This window comes from Anomalospiza imberbis, chromosome 5 (assembly GCF_031753505.1).
Source record: "Anomalospiza imberbis isolate Cuckoo-Finch-1a 21T00152 chromosome 5, ASM3175350v1, whole genome shotgun sequence".
Taxonomy (NCBI): domain Eukaryota; kingdom Metazoa; phylum Chordata; class Aves; order Passeriformes; family Viduidae; genus Anomalospiza; species Anomalospiza imberbis.
Genome location: NC_089685.1, coordinates 47,403,382 through 47,425,923, shown reverse-complemented (window position 1 = coordinate 47,425,923; position 22,542 = coordinate 47,403,382). Strand labels below are relative to the sequence as shown.

The 22,542-nt window shown below is 39.0% G+C and overlaps 1 protein-coding gene across 18 annotated transcripts in view; it reads left to right on the top strand.

Moving 5' to 3' along the window:
* The window catches only part of SOX5 (SRY-box transcription factor 5), a 608,493-nt gene that overhangs the window by 341,487 nt on the left and 244,464 nt on the right, over positions 1 to 22,542 (top strand). For 16 of the 18 annotated variants that reach the window (XM_068190516.1, XM_068190517.1, XM_068190518.1 and 13 more), the window contains one exon: positions 21,060 to 21,291. In XM_068190516.1, the coding sequence (XP_068046617.1) occupies positions 21,060 to 21,291 (232 nt within the window). The remainder of the gene's footprint in view (positions 1 to 21,059; positions 21,292 to 22,542) is intronic. The other 2 variants (XM_068190512.1, XM_068190511.1) reach the window with 1 other exon arrangement.

Sequence of the window (22,542 nt, the reverse complement as noted above, 5' to 3'; positions counted from 1 at the left end):
GTGTGAATAAACAGAGGCTGTGCTTGTCACTCGGCCTCCTTGCACAAACCTCACATTCATGTGCCACCGTGGGGCTCTGTCCAGCTCCCACTGAAAACAATTGTGAGGCTCTCATTGACTTCGCTTGGGTGTTGGATTGGGCCCATTAGAGGGTAAGAAAATAAAGTGGAAGTGTTGTTAATGATGCCTATTGATGCTTTTCCTGGCACAAAGTACTGCAGATAATTGTTTCTAGATGAAATGCAGTTGCATCTAAGTATTACATTTATTAGCTTTTCAAAGGAGGGATAACCAAAGTGGACATATGGGGTATTTGAAGTGTGATTGTGTGAGACTAAGATAATTTCAGGAGAATAGCTTAAGTCGCAGGATATGTGTGATGCCCTTTGTATACAAGATGTGGGATTGTGGAATTTATTTTGCATGCACTGGTTCTCACTGAGAAGGAATCCAGAATACAAATATATAGTCATATTTAGAATATATGAGGAGTGCGGCCTTGCTGCTGTAGCCTTCAAGACCTGTTAATCAGGCCTGATAGTGATGTGATCTCTGGAAATACTTCTGTTAAGTAGCTTTAATCCTTATTAACAGTAAGTTGCTTGAAACCATTTTGGGTAAAGTCTGGGAAGGAGTGTAGTAGATTGAACACATAAATAAAGGCAGCTCTGTTAGGCTTTGAGTGACTTTGATTCCTTTGAAGTTCTGTAGGTTTTGGACTTGCTAAAAGCATCAGGCCACAAGCAAAAGAATTGTTACCTCATCTTCAATTTTTTCTGCTGTAATTTTCAGTGTCATTTTCACTTAAAACGGGGCACTGCTTACATTTCTGGTATAATTTAGGTGTTTCCCCAGCCCTCACCATGACTTGGTTAAGACACATGAGACAGGAAGATTAAACAATCTGCTTTTCTTAAACCTTATTCTGGAGTGCTCAGGTTTAATGATGTATGCAGTTTCTCCAGGTTTTGGAATGCTTCCTGTTGACTCCAGAGTGAATTAGCTGTGGGTGACTGTGATCAAGAGCCTCTAAATAACACAGAGATGGGAGAGGGCAGTGCTTGTTTCAGTGCTTTCTTCCCATCCACCGTGAGGGTGGAGGGAAGGAATGAATGGCAGGGCTTTTGTCGCTACTGTTTTTTGGAAACGTGTTCAAAGAACTATTTTGGAAGATGATGGTGAAGTTGTTCCTACTATTTGCACTGCATTGCCAAAACATTGTGCTCTTGTATGAGGTAATAGATGTGGTTTGTGGCGATATTATGAAAACATTGCTTTGTTATGATGATTGCAGAAAAAATCCCAGCTACATGGTAACGTATTTGTAATATTTTATTGAAGTGAAACATGGAAAATACAGCAAAGCTTGGAGTCCCCTTGGAATGATTTCATGTTTCAGGAATGAAGAAGCAATTGTGAAACACTGAAATGGGTGTACATGACATCAGTTAAAGAACAGATTTTGGGCTATTTAAGTATAGTTTAGGTTTTTTGTTATTGTTTGTGTTTCTTTTGGTGTGGGGTTGTTCAGGTTTTTTTAGTATCCCTATTAGTTGTTAATTCAGTTGGTAGCGGGATGCACTTTCACGTGGCTAATAATCCAAATTAGAAGGCACATTTTTATTTTGTCCTGTGAAGTATAGGCACTATTACCTGAAAGATGAAGAAGGTAACTGCTGCTGTTGTGGAGTAAGGAATGGGACATGGTTAACACCTAGCAAGTTATGCAGTGTAGTCACTGAAGGATGTCCAGGTAGACAGATGGAGGCAAGAGGACCACAGACTCATTTCTCTCAACATCTAGTCTTGAGGTAAGGCACTCAGAAAGGTAAACAAGAGGAGATTAATAATGTCACTTCACACACTCCAACTGGACAGACTGAACTCCTGGGTTCCTCAGCTATGCAGACTGAGAGGTTTGAAATGATTTTTTTTTTTTTTTGCTTTTGTTTCCTCTCTGTTTACACAACCTGTTTTTGTTTCTTGCTTGATTTTAGGCAGTGGACATTACTAAGTCTGAAAGCTTGGACCTTTTACGGATTTTTTTTTTTTTTTTTTTTTTTTTTTTTTTTTTTTTTTTTTTTTTTTTTAGTTTACTAAGGGTATACAATTAAATCAACACATTATAGGCCGGGCAATTGAACATCCTAGGTTTTTAAAATTACTACTTTGAAAATTTTATATGCCTATTAGGTGTGTGAGTATTTCATTTCTAAAACTCTGTTTCATCTGCATTTGGAGTCTTCCATGATGTTCAGATAATCAAGTCAGAATCTCTAAGTGTTTAGTTAGGAGTGTTTGTATGAGGAATAGGTGCCAGAAGAGCTGCATTGGAACAGTATGTCACTGAACCAGCAAACCAGAACAGTTCCTTGCTCCATCTTCCTTTTTTTGTGTGACTTTTTTCATCTTTTTTGTTGTACATTACAAAACACTAACATATTTATCATTCAGAGGCTAAAACTTCTGCAGTATTTTCTTACTGCCTCTTGGTAATGACATGTCTCCTATAAAGCAGAGCAGGATCTACAGCGGAGATGTAATGAATGACCACAGTCAGTGACTGTGATGTGCAATTGATTCCTGTTTTTTGAAAATATACCCTTCATAATTAGTAATTTGGCTGAACTACCCTATTCTTCTTTATATGAGTTGTGTACAGAAAGAGGCATGATACATGTTATTACTCATATAGCTGTGTCAATAATGATACAAGCTATATAGATGTGAAAAATGGACTGGAACAAATAATGGCAGAGAACTGAACTAAAATATTTGCCTTCAGGTAAATAGTGGCACTTTTTGTTATGTGAAGAAACCACAATCTCAGAACAATTCTATTAAAAAATATCTAAATATGTTATAATCAAGTCTGTGGGGTACTTTTTCAGGGTGCCTCCTTTACCACTTTATATAGTGATTTGACCCAAATGTGCAGCATTACATTTATTCTGTGAAGAAAGTGATATTTGGGTTCATGTTCTGTTTGTTGAGGAATGTCCTTTCATCACGTCGTAGGTGATACCAGACTAGCACAGCAGAACAGTTAGACTGACAAGGTGTGGGTCTCTAGAAAATCACCACAGATTAATCAAAAAGGAGGTATTAGTAATTTATGTTGTAAAGCTCAAAATTAAATGCCTGGAGTTTCTGTTGGAATCGGTGGCAGCTGGAAGTGCTGAGATCTTTGCAGGGTTAGGCATCCTGCTAAAGTCAAAAGGAGCTTTTAAATCTTTGAGGTCATTTGGCCTTACAGAATCACAGAATGGTTTGGGTTGGAAGGGACCTAAAAGTTCCTATTGTTCCCACCCCACTTTGAAGACAGGGATGGCACCCACTAGGTCTGGTTGCTCAGGGCTGCATCCAGCCTGGCCTTGAGCTATGGAATGCTTCTCCTTGGAGCATCCATGGTCTTGATGGGGAGTGAAAAGGGAATGGAAGAAGGAATTGACACAGGAGGGAAGCGGGGATGGGGTGGGACTACTTACATGGGTGAGCTTGTGTGAGAGATGCAGCTACCTGCTTTCTGTCCCACTTTTGGAATTTTGAATGGAAGGTGACATGATACTGGGCCCTTGGCTCTTGCTCTTGGATTATTTTTTATTATTTTTGGGTTTTTTAAGTGGTGGCTTCATTTTGTTCGGTAACCAGGGTGAAGGGGAAGGTTTGCTTGGCAATTTATAGGTTGGGGAGGGTGCTGCTGGAAGTATATAGGGGTAGCAAAAAAGAGAGAAAAGGGAGACAAAGAATTTTTTTAGTCTTTTTAAGGTGTATGGCTGTACAGGTTTTGAGATTCATCACCAGGTGGAAAAAAGTGAGAGACCAAGGGAAATTACCCTGTTTATTTGACTAGGCCTTCCCTTGACTCTGTAAGCTATCATCATCTTGATGCTGGTTGTCTTTCAATGTATAATTAGCCTGGAAGTGAATAAATGTGGGTGGCATGGCGAAGTATTTTTCCAGAAAAAAAAAAAAAAAAAAAAAAGGAAAAAATGGGCTGCTGAGGAAGAAAAGTCTTGCGTGGCTTTCCAGTTTTTTGGTTTGGACAGTGCGTACATGTAACTCTGGAAACCAAAATGTCCTGAGTGGAGGTCCAGGGAGGCTTCACTAGGAACAGTGTGGTTGGAACATGCCCCAGTTTATTTTGATGATGCTTTGTGCTTCTGTTGTGCCCCATGTGCCTTGGCCTCAAGGTGCTTTCCAAATATTAAGGGATTAACTTGCACAGTGCTGCTGAAAAATCGGTATTATTGCTGCTCCCCCTTACAGTCCTGGCAGTTGAAGTCCCAAGGAGCACAGCAGCTCAGCTGTGCTTTTGCCTGGAGAGAAGAACTCACATTGAGTCACACCAGTGCAGTGAGAGGCTTGAATAGGTCAGCAGGAAAAGTTGGTTTCTGCAGACTCCTGGGTGTTTGCAGCTCTTCAGTACGTTCACGTTGGGCTTGGTAGACAAACTTGCAACCTTAGAGGGACAGGAGGCAAAATTGTAATTAATTCATCCCTAATTGGCATAGCAGTAATCAATTCTGCTTAATCCATTCCTTGCTGTGAGGATGAAGTAAAGCTAAACATCTGAATTGTGGAGAGGACAAGGGGAAGTGGGGGAGTGGGCAGTGAAAGATGGGCAGAGGCAGACATTTCTTAGGCCACATGGGGAGAAATACCTATAAAAAGAAGAGACCTTTCTTATTTTCTCTTCAGATTGCCTCTTAACTTAATTAGGTGAAATGCAAAGAAATAGACAATTAATTTTTGAAAAAATCACTAAGTTTTCTCTTCCCCTGCTTGTCTTTCATTCAGTCCATGAGAGTCTCTGGAGTGTGAAATGTGAAGACACCAAATTGGAATTAATTTTGCTTTTTCATTTAACAGATTGTGTTACATTAACACCACACCATTGCCAAGCAGCAAACCTTTCCTTTCCTCAGATGTTAGCTGCTAATACAGACTAAGAACTGCTGAAAGAATGGTTATACTGAAATGCTTTATTTAAGTTTCTCCTCCCTTGTGGCTCGAGTGGGCCCTGATTCTGCTAAGATGTATTCACATGAGTAGGCTCACTGAGTTCTCTTTTATTGCTTCCTGGCAAGCAGGCTGGATTCTATTTCATATAACGTGGCCCAAGTTAGAATTTCAAAGCTTACTCAGTCCTCAGAGAGATCTTTGCAAGACTCTTCTCCCCTACCTAGACAGGCACTAAACACACTGAGGGCACAATTGAATTAATCAGGACTACTCATGTACAAAAAATCAACCCAAGATTCTGTTTAAGAGATGACAACTTTGATATCCTAGTGTTCATTACCAGCCCAGGAATTGTTACTGCTCATGTAACTGGATTATTAAATTGCTGATGACAAATCTTGTTTCCAATATTAAACATACATTGAGAGTCTTGGTGTAGTACTCCTGAAAGAATTACTGGTAAATCACATCACAGGATTTATTTTCTCTCCATAAACTATGTTTTACTTGTACTTGTGAGTGTGGGTTTGGTTTTGGTTTTTTCTGGTTTGTTTGTTTGTTTTTGTTTTTCTTTTTTGTTTGTTGTTTATTTGTTTGTTTTGTTTTTTTTTTGTGTGGGTTTTTTTTTTTTTTTTTTTTTTTTTTTTTTTTTTTTTTTTTTTTTTTGGTTTTGTTTTCAGTCCTGAAAGTTTTACCCAGGGTATGACAGTCAGGCAGTTCTCTGGCTCTCAGTGTATCCAGTACTCAGGACTGTTCAGTGAGGTGGTGCCATTTGACATTACCCCTTTCCAGAACAGAAGCACACCTTTAGAGTTTGGATGGATTCCTTTGTTTTCTTTACTCAAGATTAAAGTATTTATAACTCAAGCTCCTGTAAGAGCACAGCCCGTTTCTTGGAACCATCTCACTGATAAAAATACAAGTCTATTCCCTTCTTTTTTACCAGATTTGTGTCTCATTTCTCTGTAAGTTTCTATTCTGTTTCAGGCTTCCTGCCCTTTGAACTAGAAATTTCATATATATTATTTAAAAGCTCCTGAGCAGCAACTGTAAACCAAAGTTATTTGAATTTGAGAGTATCTGAGCAAAACTATCTTTAAGGGATGGTTCTTCTTTCAGCTGTGGTGCTGTTGTGCTTTTCCATCTTTATGACTGTAATCCCATTGCATTTGCAATTATCAGGACTCAGTGTTGAGTTGTTGCCAATGGACAGAGGTCATGAACCCAGTGAGCAGTCGGTCTTTTAAATGTGAACAAAACTCTTCTACTCTGTCTGTGTGTGTGTTTTCAAGATGATGTGGTTGCCCAGCTATAGAACTAGCCTGCATTTCAGTTTTTACAAAACCAGAGGAATATGTTGCAGTGCTGCTGGAACTGCCATTCTCAGGTGTAAAAGGCTTCAGCTGCTGCTGTGTTACACCTACAGCCCATGGTGGTGGCAGATCACCCATTTTAGGGTATTTTAGGGTACCTGTAGACCAGCTAAAGTAAACTGATGTGCTTTGTAACCATGCAGCCTTTTCTGAATGCTATTTCCAGATACTGTATTTCTAAAAAATTTCATTACCTGCGTTTATCTTTCCTCTAATATTAATTCTTTGCTTCCTTTTCACTATGATATGACAATACATGATTAAATGGTTGTCAGGCTAACAGTTTACTGTGGTCCTCTTTGGGATCCTGGTTGTTTTTTAAAGTATTGTTTGCCAGGTGTGTTTGGTCCCACTAAAGGTGAGAGGTGTGTGACATCCATGGCTGCTACAGGGAAGTTAGCTGTGACTGTCCATTAAAGGGGATTAAAGTAGGAGCTGTGGAATGTCAGGTGTTGTACTCTGGTCACAGTATTTCCCAAAATTCTGAGGGCTGTGTTTAGTGTGTATACTCAGCAATTCTGGAGAGCGGTTGTCAGAATATTTGCATCGAGGCTGAATTGGGTTTTGACATGCAAAGTCTTGCACAGATAGGTCCTGCTCTGATTCTGTGTGATGTGGACCTGAGATGGTGAACACTTGGTCTGTTCCAGAGTTCATTTTCACAGACAAAGTCTGGAATGATCTTTTCAAATTTTTACTGTTAGATTGTAAGCATTGACTTGCAGTAGAAGAAAATCATGGAACTGCAGAGGGAAAGATGAAGTTTGTGTATGTCAGCTTGGGTTTGGCAGTACAAAACAGTGTACTCTTTATTAAGCACAGTTGAATGGGTTTAACTTATTTGTGGCTGCTACTGTACATGGGAAGGTAAAGAATGTAAAGTATAACATTAATAAGAAATGCTTTCCTTTTGGTGGATAACTAATTTTTAAGCTGCCTGGAAGATGCAATGGCTGGACAGAATTCCCTTAGCAAGGCAGCTGCCTGCCCTGGAACTTTGCTGGGTTTAATTAGGGCTGATTGCACAGGTGGCAGTGACAACAATGGTAGATTTTCTGAGAAATCTATTATTTTCACAGTGCTGCTGATGGAAGAAACGCTTAGTAGCAGCTGATAATTAATGATCAATTCGGAGATTATCACCAACAATTTACAAAGGTTGACTTTTCCTTTAGAAGTCCCTTTGGATAAACTGGATGGTAAATTACCTGCCTAAGGCTTTTACTTTACTTGTGCTAATAAGATGAAAATGAATATGTTTGAAGAGCTCTGAACTGAACTTTTCAGACTGCCTGATAATCCATACAACTCTTCTTTAAACATCTTAAGTGAGTGAGCAAATAGAGACTATAATAAAATTGAAAACTGTCACGTGAACGCGTTACCACCCTGTCTAAGTAATGGGGCATGACAAATAAGAGGCGCTGCTGTAGAGTTCATATTTTCATTTTATGGCATGCATTAATATTTGATCATCAGCCAGCAGAGAGGAACAATTGGGCTGAGAGTATCATTTGCAAATAGATGGGTGAGATTTAGATTGTCACAGTCTGAGCACGGGATGGAGAACTTCTGTATCTAAGTGCTTCAGTAGTTCCTCTTTACTTTGTGTTAAAGTCCCCTTCTGTATATCCTCAGACTGGAAAAAGGAGTGAGTAATCTGTATTTACTTCAGAGGGGGTAATAATCCTTATTTACTTCACAGGAGAAGGGATATGTGAAGACTAATTAGTATTTGTAAGTGCTTTTAAGGATGATGAAAAGGGTAGTGCAAATATAGAATGTTTGCTCATAAATTGGGTACAAGAAAGAAGAGGAGTAAGATGAAGTTTATAGAGCTATGAAGGTGCTTGGAGACAGAGATGGGCTCTCAGTCAGATTTTCAGAAATCTATAGGTATCTTAATATTTGAAGCATATTTGAAATTCTCTTAGCAGCAAGGCAGACTATGGTTTTGGCACTTTAATATGTTTTAAAATCTGGCTTGTGCTTTGTATTCATATCATGTGGGGTGGGAAGGAGGTAGAGTGAAGTCAGCAGCTTGGTAACAGCTGCACTTTCTGATCATCCCCTGTAAAGCAAGCATGGAGATGGAGGATGAGGGAAAAGAGAGGAGAAAGGTAAAAATCTTTGCACATCTGATGAGCTCTTTTAGAAGGGAGGTGTTTACAGACTGCTGAAAATGCCCACCAGTGAAATGGGACATGAGTGAAAAGGATGCATGCAGTGACATTCTCCTGCTAAATGCTGGAAATGCTGGATTTAGGGGGTTTTGTTTGTTTAGGGGAGTTTCCGGGCGGTTTTTTTGTTTGGTTGGCTTTTTTTTTTTTTTTTGTTGGGTTGTTTTGTTTCAATTATCACTGCCCAGAAAAGGGGGTTGACTAGATTTTAATGTAAATATTGTTGTTAGGTTAAAAAAAAAAAAAAACGTTATTACAGCCTATTGGCAGGACTCCACCTAGGAACTTCCTTGAGGGTTGGACTCCATGAACCTTGTGGGTCCCTTCCCGCTCAGAATATTCTGTGAAACTTAGTTTTGCAGTGTCAAAATGCAGTAGCTGATGAGAGAACTTAATTTTTGTCATCACTGAAGTGTCAGTGCACACAAAACCACTAGGTAAATCAATGATACAAGTAAGTAATGCAAGCAGCAATAAAATATTTCCTTTTAAAAAGGGAAAATCCGAGCTTGCAGGGCATTTTATAAAGGCAGTTAAACATTCTTATCTCTTATGTAAAAACAGAAAAGCTGGGAGCCAGAAAGGTTCAATAAATTATGTGGGATCACACAGGACGTTGCTGTCTTCTGAATTCTTAATGTTGAGTCCTGTTTTCATGGTCCATCCTGAGGCAGACAAGGCATTCAGGAGTAATCAGTCTGGTCAGAGTTTCAGTGTTTGTGCTTCTTTGGCAGTCATCAATGCCAAAGGCCATTGCTATACTTCAGCAATAAATTTCTCTGATGTATTGCAGTCAGTCCTTTCTCCTGGGTTTCATTCAGCAGCTCTAGAACTTGTCAGGTGACCACTTACCCAAATCAAAACTATTTACTGCCTTTGTCAAATAAAAAACAGGATAGTGGACCTTTTCTGTTGTGTTTTATAGCCAGTTGTGGCTGTTCACCTTGAAAACGTAACTTACCATGAGCCTGTGACACCGAGGTGTTTGTTAATATATGGTGCTAATGAATCCATGATTTTCCTCCATGCCCTAGTTTATTGTGACTGCAGTTATTCCTGGTCAATTGCTTTGGCTGCAGCAGTTATGCCATGGAGTGACTATAGGCATCTTCCAGTGAAGAAGTTTTCTTTCTAGTGTTGCCTTCAGATAGACCAAAAGGCTTTCTGTTACCCATGGTCTGCATTTTTGCATACCTGAATTGTTCTCAGTGCCAAATCCCCATAGCTCATGTAGGAAAAACAAAAATTGATGTATGTGTGGGGAGTGTAGAAGGGGAAACAAAAAAAGTGGGAAGTAAGGAAGTTTGTTGTTCATTTTTGTTTAAGAAATAAGTTATTTTTCTGAGATGCTCAGCACCTACAGCTGTTCTGCCCGAAAGAATCCAGAATCCTCCTTCTTTTGAGGGCCAGTGGTGCCTTTGGAATGCCTCCTTTCCATGCAGTGGTCATTTTCCTCATCAGACTTCTGACATACGTTTCAGATCTGAACATCTGGATTCAGATTCACTTATAGTATAATTAAGTGTATCCCCAGCAGGGAGAGGGTTTTTGAAAGAAGTCGTCTTTTCAAGAAAGCTATTATACCCCTTGTTATGGCAATAACAGCCAGGTTTACTTTACTGTAATGTGTGTTTATTCTTTTCAGGAGACTGTTGCTGTCATCTCAAGTTGGACTTTGTGGCAATATGTGCCTTAGACTGCTAAATTGTTCTAATGCATCTCAGTAAAAGCAGTTGTAGGCAAGAGCATTTTAATGGTGATTTTTAAGTGTCTTTGAAGGCAGTGTGTGGAGAGTGTGATGGAGGGGAAGAGTCAAATGTTTATTTGAAGATGTGTTTGAATGAATCTTCCTACATAAATTTGCCAGTGTTAAGAAAGAGGGGCTCTGCCTCTTTTAGATCACAAAGGCATCTCAGTGGGGGATGGTTTTGGTAATGGAAAAAACAAAAAAGGTTCCAGTATGTGGTGGAGGAGGTAAAATAAACAAACACAATGGATGATTACTCCTCTCCATCAAGGCTTCTTTATCCTTGCAAGATCAGTCAGTGGTCAGTATTTTAGCCAGCTGTCCTGGTTTAGGGCAAATTTGAGAGAAAACCTCCGAAGGGGAACGGCATCCTCCGAGTTTCCTTGGAGGGAAGGATGTTCCTTTCAGGTTTTTTCTCCTCTCCACCCCACTCCACAGCTTCCAGACCTTTTTTAAGTAGACCACTTCTTGCAGTGGTGCTGCTGTGCCTGCCACTGCAGCCTTTCTGAAGGAATATTGGAGGCCCTTTATGATTCTTAAGGATGTCTGTTTAGAATGGTCTCCCATTTTCTTATTTGTTGATTTGTTTTTACTTTGCCTGCCAACGTGCATTTGTTTGTGCAAGGATAAACGTGTGTTACACAACTCAGAGCTGTGTTTTTCTTACCTAGCAGCTCCAGCAGTATCTAGAGTTAGTTTGTTAAACTGGGTAATTATCAGCTGGTTATGATTGTTCTTTTCTCTTGCAAGTTTACAGGTATATCTTAGAATCAAACAGAGCAAAAATTCAACTTTCAGGCAGCTGAAGTCAGTCCATTTACCTACATGAGGAAGTGTGTTAGCGTGTGCAAGCAGGTTCTGGAAAGTGTCCAGTAGTGCTGGAAATGGAACATGGATGCTCAGAAATCAGAAAATTACAGCTGTGAAAGGGGCTTGTCCAGCGCTGCTGCGAGTGAACAGATGTGTGATTGCACCTCCCATGCTTTTAATGTAGATTTTTAATTCTTACGTTTTTCTGAATAAAAACTGGGAAAAGAGAAGAACAGCCATGAGGTAACTGAAGCAAACTTCACAGTACAGTGTGCACAGTTAGTGAGGCAGGAGCCCTCACATCATACCATAAATTGTTCCTGTTCTGTCCCTCATTTGTTGGGCCAGAGATGATCCATGACTGTGGATCATCTGAGGTAGGAGACAGGAATGCAAAACTGCCTGAACACTTGAAAAAAGTTCATTTTCTCTCTTGGAATAGCAGAACGTCTGAGTAGAATTATTTTTATTTAAACAATTTTTGTTTTACTCTATTGGTATTTCAGAGTAATTTTCCGGGGCAGCAATTTTCACTAGTTTCTGAAAGGCAACATCTGGGCTTTGGAACAATCTCTTTTCAGCTTTGAAAATCCTACCTCAAATTGCTTGTACATTATAAATGTTCAAAAACTTTTTTGTGGTGTTTTTTTAGCATAATGGAAAGGCAATGATGTATTTTTTCCCTGTGATTTAATCCTCAAGTTCAGTTTGATTTTTCTTTCTTGGGGTCTCCAGGATTATTTGTTCCTGGGCCAAGAACGCATCTGTCACGTACAAACCCTCCAAGAAGGGAGGAGCATGCACATGATGTGAACAAAAAAGAAAAATAAAAATTCTGGGCAGCTGGAATTAACCTGTTGGAAAGACAAGGTTTGCATCCATTAGAGACATTTCTGTGCTTAAGTTTATTTTTTTTTTCATATCCCCCCTCACCACACAAACAGATGCAAAACCTGTTTCACTGTGTGTGTAGCTCTTGAAAGTACACTGAGGCCTCAGTTCTGCTTCCACTAAACTTAATTAAAGGCCCAATGTTTCTGTGATGCAAGTTTGTGCTGTCAGTGATTATCTGCTTTACTGGCATGATCAGTTTTGCCAGGAAACATACAGGCCACCTGTGGATGGATGTGTTCACGTGTGATTGTGGGTTTTTGCCTTTTTTTTTTTTTTTTTTTTTTTTTTTTTTGCAAAGTGCTGACATGGTGCAAATGTGGATGCAAGTGATGGTTGGAGCAGGAGTTACATGATATGGTAGAATGATAGTGCAAATTCAGATGACAGTGAGTACCTTGAAAATAATTTCATAAGTGCAGTTATTGTAGATTTACAGGAAGGAAACACACATGCAATATAAAGTTATTATTCTGAACTTAACAGAATAATAGAGAGTGAAGTGGGGGGAAAAAGAAACTTCTAAAAATTTCTGTTTTTCTGGTTTGTTTGTGATTACACACAAACTCTGCAGAGGAAATGTTGCTTAGAAAATAGTTAAAGTACCACTTGTTGAGTTTAAAATTTTGATAAAGGGGAAAGGAGAGGGGGGTTGAAGCTCAATGGCTGTTTGTTTGACACTCACATCAGACAGTGGCGTGGTGGAAGAGTGGGAAAAGCTATGTCATACTCTACCAAGATCTCAGTCAAAATAATGGCTCCTCACACTGAAATCTGGGTGTCTTTTGGAGTTCTTGTTATTAATATTGATTCTGCTGAAAGTAATGAATCATTTAACAATGCTTGAAGAGTAATTTTTGTCGGCTTGATTAGACAAATACTGTGAATGACCAAGAATGCAAAAGTTTTAATATTTACTAACTTTTCAAAATGAGCCCAGATTCCTCAGATTTCTTTGTAATAAGTTGGTCACAACTGCCATAATTTTCAAGATGTTTCAAGTCCTTGCCTTCATTTCTCTCAGTGGGAATTAGGTGTGCACGTCTGTGTGTGATGTGTGGATTCCTCGTGCAGCACAGCTAACCACTCAGTGCCTGCAGCAGGACTGACGACTTCCCTGTCATTTTCAGGTATTAGTTTGTACAGTGAAATCTCAAGGCTTGAAATCTCTAATTTTTTGACTAGATCCTCTTTGTAGTTCAGCAAGCAGAAGAGTGATGTCACAATGACTGAGATAGCAGCGAGCAGTTCCTAAAACTTTACATGAAAATAAAAGCAAAACTCTGCTATTTTTGTGGTGGCATGATGACAAATTTTGCATAATAATAAAAAGTATAATAAATAAATAAATATTTAAAAAGCAAGATGTATGAGGAGCTGGAGAGTCAGGGGAGGTACATTTCTGAAAAGTCAGGGGCTGGAAGGAAAGGAAGCCAGAGTTAATTTGAGGATGCACTGGAAAATAAATGAGTTTGTGGATTTAATTCAAAGTCATCCAAGCAGAGTCTTTTGCATGAAAGAAGCCAGTGATCAGGCTCGGTTTACTTGAAACATCAACAATGACTGCATCCTGCTGTTTCAGAGTTTGTGCTGATAGATGCTTATCGTCCTTGACATGGCAGCACCGTCGTTGTGTGTTCGGTGCCATAGCTGTGCCATCACTACGTGCCTCTCCTGCTTTTGAGGAGTGCTCAAAACTCCCAGCTTTGAAGTTTGAGCTCTTAGAAACACGCTTTTCAGTAACTAAACTCTCATCCTGTAGTTCCTGGTTTTTAAACGTCTCACTGGGTTTTTGGCTCTTTTAGCTGATCTACAGATGAGTGAAAAACAAAAGGGTGATGAAGTTGACAGGTACCAAACAGAAATCATGAGAACACAGGTTCTGCTGCTGAAGCTGATTTTGAATGTGTATTCTGGGTGAATTGCTGAATGTTCCTGCTTAGCACACACCAGTAAGATCCAAAGTCTGTGTGAGCTTTATGGAAGAATTAGGTAGTATTTGTTACAATAATAGAATATAGTAAACAGGAGTGCGTTCATTACCTTCCATATTCTGTTTTGATTGAAGGCTGCTTTCTTTCAGGCTACAGTATTTAACAAAAAACTTCCTCATGCACAATCTTTCCCAGTTACACTAAATTTCCCAGGGACTTTTTGAAGCAGGTATCAAATGATGAGAATGTTCAGCATTAACTTTTTAAGACAATGGATTTTTACTAGACTTGATTTTACAGTAGATTTTTTTGCATAAATTCCTTGCAAGTGCAAGAAAATGGAGATGACAAAATTTCAGTTGATGGCATCGAATTTTTGGAAAATGGTTTTTGATTTTTTTTTCAATTTTCTAATAAAAAAGGGTTTTGTTAACATTTTCTTGAAGGACACTTATAAAAACTTTATTATTTGAGAGTTTCAAATCTTGTCAAATTGAAACCATTTATTTACCATTGGAACTTAGAGCAGTAGCTTTTCTCAAAAAACAGTTTTCCACAGCATGTGGAATATCAGGTTTATGAGCTGGGCTGCTGATACTACACTATACTTGAAAATGATTTGGGAATAAAATATTCCATTCCCATTTTATATTCTGAATCCTCTAAACTGGGGGACTGTCCAAAATTGTTCAAGCTACCCCATACAGAGAGGAAATCTGGAAAGCCAAAGAGAGAAGGTGGGCCGGGTGATATGGAAATTATGGGGTGACCCTAAGCATAGGATTACTTGCGGCAGCTCTAATAGTAGACAGCTGCACAGAAATATTGCTCAGGTTATGCTGTAGTGATCTTGGTTTGTGTTAACAAAGTTGACTTGTTCTCCAAAACCGCCTTTGAATAGCACAAGTTATTCGTAGCATAGGTGTACTTCAAAAGATAACTGGTTGATATGATCTTGGAAAGTAATAATTAACAGATTATTCCACCTCAGTGTGTGACAGATGAGAGCACGTTTCATGCACAGTTTTTACTGATTAGCAGATGATAGACTTTTGCTTCTTTTTCCTTTTTCCTTTTTTTTTTTTTTTTTTTTTTTTGTTGTTTTAATTGTAGAATTACTTCAGTGAAGAATTCCAAACCAGGCTGTAAATGACTCAAAGATATTGCCAAATGAAGTCTGTTTTTAGTGGTATGTGTAGAAACAAGTCAGGCTTGCAGTTCCCAGTGGGACAGTGTGTGGGAGTCTGCCACCCTTACTCATGTTGAGTAATACCTTATTACACAAGTACTCTTGTCAAAATGAATAGAGTTGGGTTTTTTTAAGGTGCTAGTTATTCAGTGTACATAAATAATGAATTACTTTGGGGCCAAAGCAGAATGGAAACCGTTGTTAGTGTTAACTGGCACCTCTTGCCAGGGCTGTGTGTAAGGAGAGAGCTTAGTTTCAGTAAATCTGGGAAGAAGAATTGTTTTATCCATATTAAATGTGGTCTGGGATGGGGCAGATGCATTGCTGACATTTTGAATAAACTTGTGTTTATGCATCTATACATATTTGTGTGTGTACGCTTATGCATTAGATATATGTGGCAGTGCTGCTGTCTGTAATCATAATTATTTCCTGCGGAAAGGCAGTCTGCAGCTTTCCAACAAGTACTGTAATTAGAGGTAAATATCCCTGCAGAGAGTCAGATTGAATCCCATTGAAGTTTTTGAACTGCTTTAGCACTCAGTATTTGATTTGGACTCAGGCCGTGTTCAGGAGCAAATTCCTGGTGCTGCTGGTACTGGGCTGGTGCTCCAGGCTGCTGCTGGTTTGCTCCTCATCCTCTGCTCCCATCCCTGACACACAGGACTGAGGGATCTAAACTCTGCCCATGAGAAAGCCTGGGTTTGTGGCTGCCAGAGGAGCTCAAGAGGTGAATATTTTCATGCCCATTCCGAAACTGGCTGTGCAACTCCAGTCAGGTGCTGTCTCGCCTGCTTATGGTGAGAAAACAACAATGCCTCTCCTGATAAGGGGGGAAAAGGAAGGTCTTGCACAGTCAGAGTTTTGACATATAATTTAAATCATCTTTCTACATCCTGTGGACTTGGAGCTGTCAGAGAGGCAAAGCCTGTGTTTGAATGGAAAAGCTTTTTATTTCTTCAAAAAGTGTACCAGCTATAATTATCCATAACTTTGCAGACCTGTTTTAATGCTGTTTTATAATTACAGGTCTTAATACTAGATTATAGAAAGTCATTTATAAATAGTCAGAACAGAGGGACTTGGGGAGTTTTTAACCTGTAGATTGCTGTGGGTTGTGTGATTGCTGTGACGGGATTTTGCCCGTGTATGTATGGGATGAGCTGTGTAATGATTGATGAATCCCTTAATTAACTCCCAACAAGTTAAGATTTATGGCCTCATATCTTTTTCTCCTGACACATCTGTGTTTGACACTTTGGAAGACATGGATAAACCCCTTCTCCAAAAGCTTTTGTAGGTATCTGAAATGTTTCTGAGGTATTTTGCTTAATGTAACAAGATTAGAATTTTATGACATAAAATTTATTAAATTTTATGGCATGAACAATCGAATTCGAAAGGATGCAGGTTGTGTGCTAGAGGGCACTATCTCCTTGAGTACTGAATACCACTTCAGATTTATTTTGGGAGTACAATCATGGTTGAAATGAACCGAAACCAATGAACAAATGGAGATGTAGGGGGGGGACACTTAAATGAGGTTCTGTTAAAAATAGTAATAATAAAAAAATAGAGCTATGGAAGGATCACTTTTGTGAGACACTGAATTCAAGGGAAAAAGCAAACAAGACAAATAGTCATATTTAGCAGCCTGAAATTATTTGGATGGAACCAATAAGTGTAGGAAACAATTCATGTGGATGTAGTGTAGCTCTTACTTGCTCCAGTGGGAAAATCCAGTCTTGCTGTAGTCAATGCAAAAATTCTGAGATCAGTAGACACAGGGTATCAATTTAAGCCTACAAAGAGTCTGTTACAAATTGAAGGACATAAAGAAATATTTGGAGAAGCTGTTGTAAAACGAATCACATAAAATGTTTGTTGGATAAGAGTGAGTTAGAACAATGAAGTTTTTACTTCTCTGAAAAAAAATTCTTGCTATCAGGAAAAGCATTTATTTAATGAAAAATTAACAAAAAAGCATGTTTGGGTTTTTTTAACTACAGTTTCTGCATATTAAGAAGCCTCTCTGAAAACAGGTCTCTTCACAGGGAACAATATCAAACTTGAATTCATCACCAGAAATAAATCTTCAGTTCCATTCAAACCACTGATAAAATAAAATATGGAGATGCATTTCCTCATTCCAGTGTGTCTGTAGAATGGCCTGGGTACAGCCTGTGTCCGGTGCATCGGAACCTTGCAGATTTAGGTTCTCTAAAAGATTACTACCGATCTGTTTTTATTCAGTAGAAATGATTAATGACATTTCAAAATGCAGTTCTTCTTTAAACAATTAAGTTGCAACAGATTTCATCTGCTGTGACACTACCTTTGGAATCTGGTGCACTGTACTGCTACTTTTCTTTGTTACATCTTGGGGTTTTGGTTTTTTCGGTTTTTTTTTTTTAATCCTATCCATAAATTGATTCTTCCTGTTACATTGTAAATCCTCTTTCAGAGTGGTGTGATTGAAAAGGGCTCAGAGTTTAAATTTGAGGAAAAGATCTTGAAGTCATGTGAGCTGTGAACTGTTGTGTTATCACTGAGGGCAGATCCAGGATGTTTGCAGTCCTTTGTTAGGATGGGATAATTCCAGTACTTCATTAGGTCTAGATCTGTTTAAAAGAGCTCAGTTTCAGATAATGTTGCTGCTCAGAATTTAGCTGTTTCCCTTCCTTTGTGATGGGAACTTCCCTTGCCTTGTGATGGGAGCTCTGCTTTGCATCTTAGATATGGAATCTGTTAAGACCTGGTATTAGCTCAGTAGGATAAACAAGATTTATGAAAAGAAGAGTATTAGAGGATGCATGGTGTGGGGGCATGTCAGTTTTGGGAAATGTACCAATCAAGCTGTAGAAATAATAAAAGACATTTGTAGATGACTTTTTCTTGTTTCGTGTTTTCTACTTGGGAACCTCTCAGGGATTTGATCCTTTGCTATTATAGACTTTGATAGTTACTATCCTTTAGGAAGACATTTCCAAAAGTAGATGTGTCTCAATTAATTTATTTAAATCTTCCATTTTCTTGTGGAAATTTCCTAGATGCTCATAAGGAGTAAGAAATTTCTGTGAAACGGATTTTTGCCTGACTCAGGCTGACTCAGGACAGAGCGGCCTGAAAACAAATTGCATTTGATGTCTGAGCTGTCCAGGTTTGTGTATCCATTTCTTTGGGTGTCCTTGGAAGACTAACACAGATTAAAGTCTCAATTTTTCTGCTTTAGCCATTTTAGTAATTTGTTAGTCTTCTAGGATGGTGATGGGCATGTGGCTTGTAATTTTAACTGGATGTTTTAGAGACAAAAGGAAAAGTTTCTTCTACTCTTTCTGCTTTCACTTTAATTTGGTCTGCAATCCAACTTGTAGGATTTCATTTTAGATCAAAAGCAAAATAATCTCTTGAACATGGAGGTGGACACCTCTAGTATCCTCCTTGTCTGTTTATATAAATTCCCTGCAGAAAATTATTTCATCCCTGTTGGGAACAGTGACAAGCAGAAGATGATGATCTGAAACTTTATATTCGCATATAAAGTTAACAGAAGAGCTTTATTTCAGTGTGATATTCCAGCTTTCCTTGTGAAGCAATGTGACAGAATCTGTGTTATTCTAGGTTAACAGCAGTAGGAGTTCTTGACACAGTCTGAGTGTATAATATATAATCCAAATCATCAATACAAAGCAAGGCATCCTCTCTCTCTGTAATTTATTGTCAGAGTGAATTGCAGTGGTGACTTTTGTGCATGGCTTACAGTATTTTCAGTCATTTTATCAAATATAAATGTTCTAAAGTATAGAAAATTACTGTGGAATAATTGAGTAATGATCTTGTGTTCGTCCCTTTTTGTTTGCCAAAATTGAGACAACTGCTTAATGCTGATTTTTGGAGAGAGTTTGTAAATACTCATACTTCTGTTAAAGTAGTGTTAAAATGAGTAACCAAAAAACTTAAATTCAATAGCAAGTGTCGATCTTAGTGCAGTACAATGCAAAATATGAATAATTCACATTAACTTTAGAAGGGAGTTGTGTGGTTTCTGCAGAAGGGTTTGAGATCTGTCACATCAAACATAGCTGTAAAATGCTGAATTCAGTGGGCTAGTAGAAAACTGCCAGTAAGAGTCTATCTGGTGATCTCTGTCTTTGTACATATGCTTTGCTGCAGACACGTAGGTGGGAAAGCCTAGAAGACAGAATTCAGGTAGGATGTATGAAGTGTTAGTCTGTTGGACTAAGTCAAACATTAATAGAAAATACAGATTGGTTCTCTAATAGGTGGTGTTCAGAACAGGCAATGTGCAGCTGCATATAGGTTCTGATAGGGATTTTTTTGTCTGGGTTTTTGTTGTTGGTTTTTCTGGTTTTTTCCTCTTTTTTTTTTTTAATATAATCTAACTTGGCTCAGGAGGCAAGGCTCAAAATGAGATCATTAGAAGCAAAATAAGGCTTAACAAAGGGCTGTTTAAAGTCACTGTTTGTTTTCAGACCCAGTTGACTGCTGCTAAGAACCATTCCGTGCTCAATATGCCAAATCGTATGGACATGCTCCACCTCACAGCAGCATCACACATGGTTCAAGAGGCTGCTGGGCCTTTGAAATGCAGTCCTTTAACTGTGGAGTGGGAAATAAAAAATGGGTAATTAGAATGATAAATATGAGATTTTTGAGGAGGAGCAATATCACTTCAGCCCCTTCTTTTAACTTTTGCATACAAATAGTCTTCACTTTCCTCGTTGTTAACTTTTTTTATTTGTTTTTCCTATGAAACATTTCCCCATTTTTCATTTCTTCTTTTGGCTGTGCCTGGAGGGTTTCTTCTCATTCTGCTCCTTGCAGATTCCCCTGGTTAGCATGGGGGCCATCCATGGATGTACCCTGATTTTCATGGACAAAGTTGCTGTAATTAATCCCAGAATTTGTCTGCATTTTAAGACTTCACTGTACCCCTCTCTATTTTGGAGACGAAGCTGGAAGCATTCTGAGTTCTGTAAGATTTTCAGTAGTGCTTGTCTTGAATGATACTTGAATTTGTCCATGATTTAGGTTACTTTCAGTGTTTCTAAAAGTTGAAGATAAACATGTCCTATCAGACATTATCAAAAACTTCACAATGTAGGCCTGAATTTCAAGTCAATATTTCTGTGTGGTTTTTACAATGTGTGCTCTAGGTATCTTCCTTGTGTATCCTTTTTTATGTAGTTACAGATACAAATTACATTTTCATGGGTTTTTTTTTTTTCTGATCTAGCTATAGATAGGAATAATTTGATATATAGCTAGGAAGATTTGATAGCAGATCTGCATTCAATCCTGATCTTTGTTCAAAGGTCCTGACTTTATGTGGTCAAAAAGCTTAGGTTATTAATGTCCAAATGTTTAATTGCTTAACTATACCAGATCTGCAAACCTGGAAAGACCCTTGCAACATGACTGTAACACTCAGTTGCTCACATGGGTGAAATTTTGTAAACACAGACGTGTTGGCTTGCTAGCAAGTTCTTTTATTGTATTGTATTTTATTTTACTTTATTTTTTTTATCAGTTGTGGTCGATAATGAGATGCAGATGATTATTCCTTAAAAGCTAAGTTGACAATAGCTTGTACCGGGAGACATTCTATCTTCATAGAGTCCCTTGCAAATGCAAAACTAGATGGGTATTTTTTAAAAGGAATTGCATTTCATTATGCAGTCTTAGGTGAATTTTCATGTTTAAGCAGCCAGAACACAAGAGAGTGCTATATTAGTGTATTATTCTCACAACAAACAAGGCACTGTTCTGTTGCTACCTGCTTGGCCATTGTTCCCAATTGTGTATGCTTTGCAGTGGTATTTGGATGGTTTCCTGCTCTCTGCCAGCACAAAAAAGGCATTTCTGTTACAATGGCCCCTAACCACACAATGACGGCATTAAGGATTTATTTGGAGGTTTCATTATTTTCTCCTCTTTTGTTCCTTCCAGGATGTCTTCCAAGCGACCAGCCTCTCCGTATGGGGAAGCAGATGGAGAGGTAGCCATGGTGACAAGCAGACAGAAAGTGGGAGAAGAGGAGAGTGACGGGCTCCCAGCCTTTCACCTTCCCTTGCATGTGAGTTTTCCCAACAAGCCTCACTCTGAGGAATTTCAGCCAGTTTCTCTGCTGACGCAAGAGAACTGTGGCCATAGGACTCCCACTTCCCAGCACAACACAATGGTAGGTTTGCTTATGCTCTATTGTGCTTACATCCATTCTCTGAGTTCTGCCTCTGGAGTGGCCTGGTGTCCAGATCTGTGCTTTATGGAGTGTACAATGCACAGCCACACGTACAGAGCACACCACAGTCATGTGTCAGCTCTGACCTGGCTGGGCTGCCTCTGCCCTCCACCACAAATGCTAAATCACTCGCAGTGCAGACTTCTCCTCACCTTTGCCTGATGGCATTTAGGGTGCTAAAAATTTGTTAGCTGCACTGATGTGAGTTGGAAGTGTATGTGTTCAGGAAACAGCAAATGGGTTTGGAACACTCGAAGTGAGAGTCACGTTTGGCATGGAGTCTGAAACATCACCCTGATGCCAAGTTTGTGCAACAGTAAAGCATGAAAGACTGTATAAAGAGTACAAAAAGAAAAAAAAACCTGAATTTTGATGACTTTAAAACTTACATCTGACGTGTAATTCATGTCACAGATACCCACAGTAAAATTTACCGTGCTTTTGAAATTAAATCAATGTACTGCTTTTTGGCTTGTGAATTTCCACTCTACAGCTGACGCTGAGCACTTAATTCATGGCATGCAGCAGGCCAGGGGAAGCCCAGAACTGGCTGTATCTTAAAGAACACAAAACAATGTTCCTTGCTAGTACTGTAGTAACACTATTACGAGTTTGGGCCCTTCCCATGGAGTACTGATACATTTTCAGAAGGGCTGAAGGGTGCAGGGGAAGGAGCCCCAGGACTGAGGCACTTGGACAAAGCTCTGTTGTGAACACGCTTGCACGGCCCTTGCCTATTTACAGACTGGCTGTAACTTTTCTGTTAGGCCCCCACTTTGACTAGGGCACTGGTGATTTCTCTGGAAGGGAAGATAATAAGTGGACCTGCATATTTGAAGGCTTTTAAAAAGGCGTTGCAAAATAGGTGATAGTGTATTCTCATAAAAGCCTGCAAGAGCTCCACAGTGGTATTTAAGCCCTTACAGCTCATTATGCATATGTAACAAGCCCTAAGTAAAAAGCCTTAGGGATTATTATTTCTCACAGGACCAAGTCACTGGATATTCACTGAAGCTGCTCTCCTAGTCAGAATAACTCATTGATCCTGATCCATTTTCCTTCCTTTTTTTGGGCTAATGCTTAAGCTCAGGCAGTGGTTTGGAATACATAATTTTAGTTTGTGTTATTGCAACTTTACATGAAGAAAGAACATCACTGGAGAAATTACTCATGGGCAGACAATGTCATTAT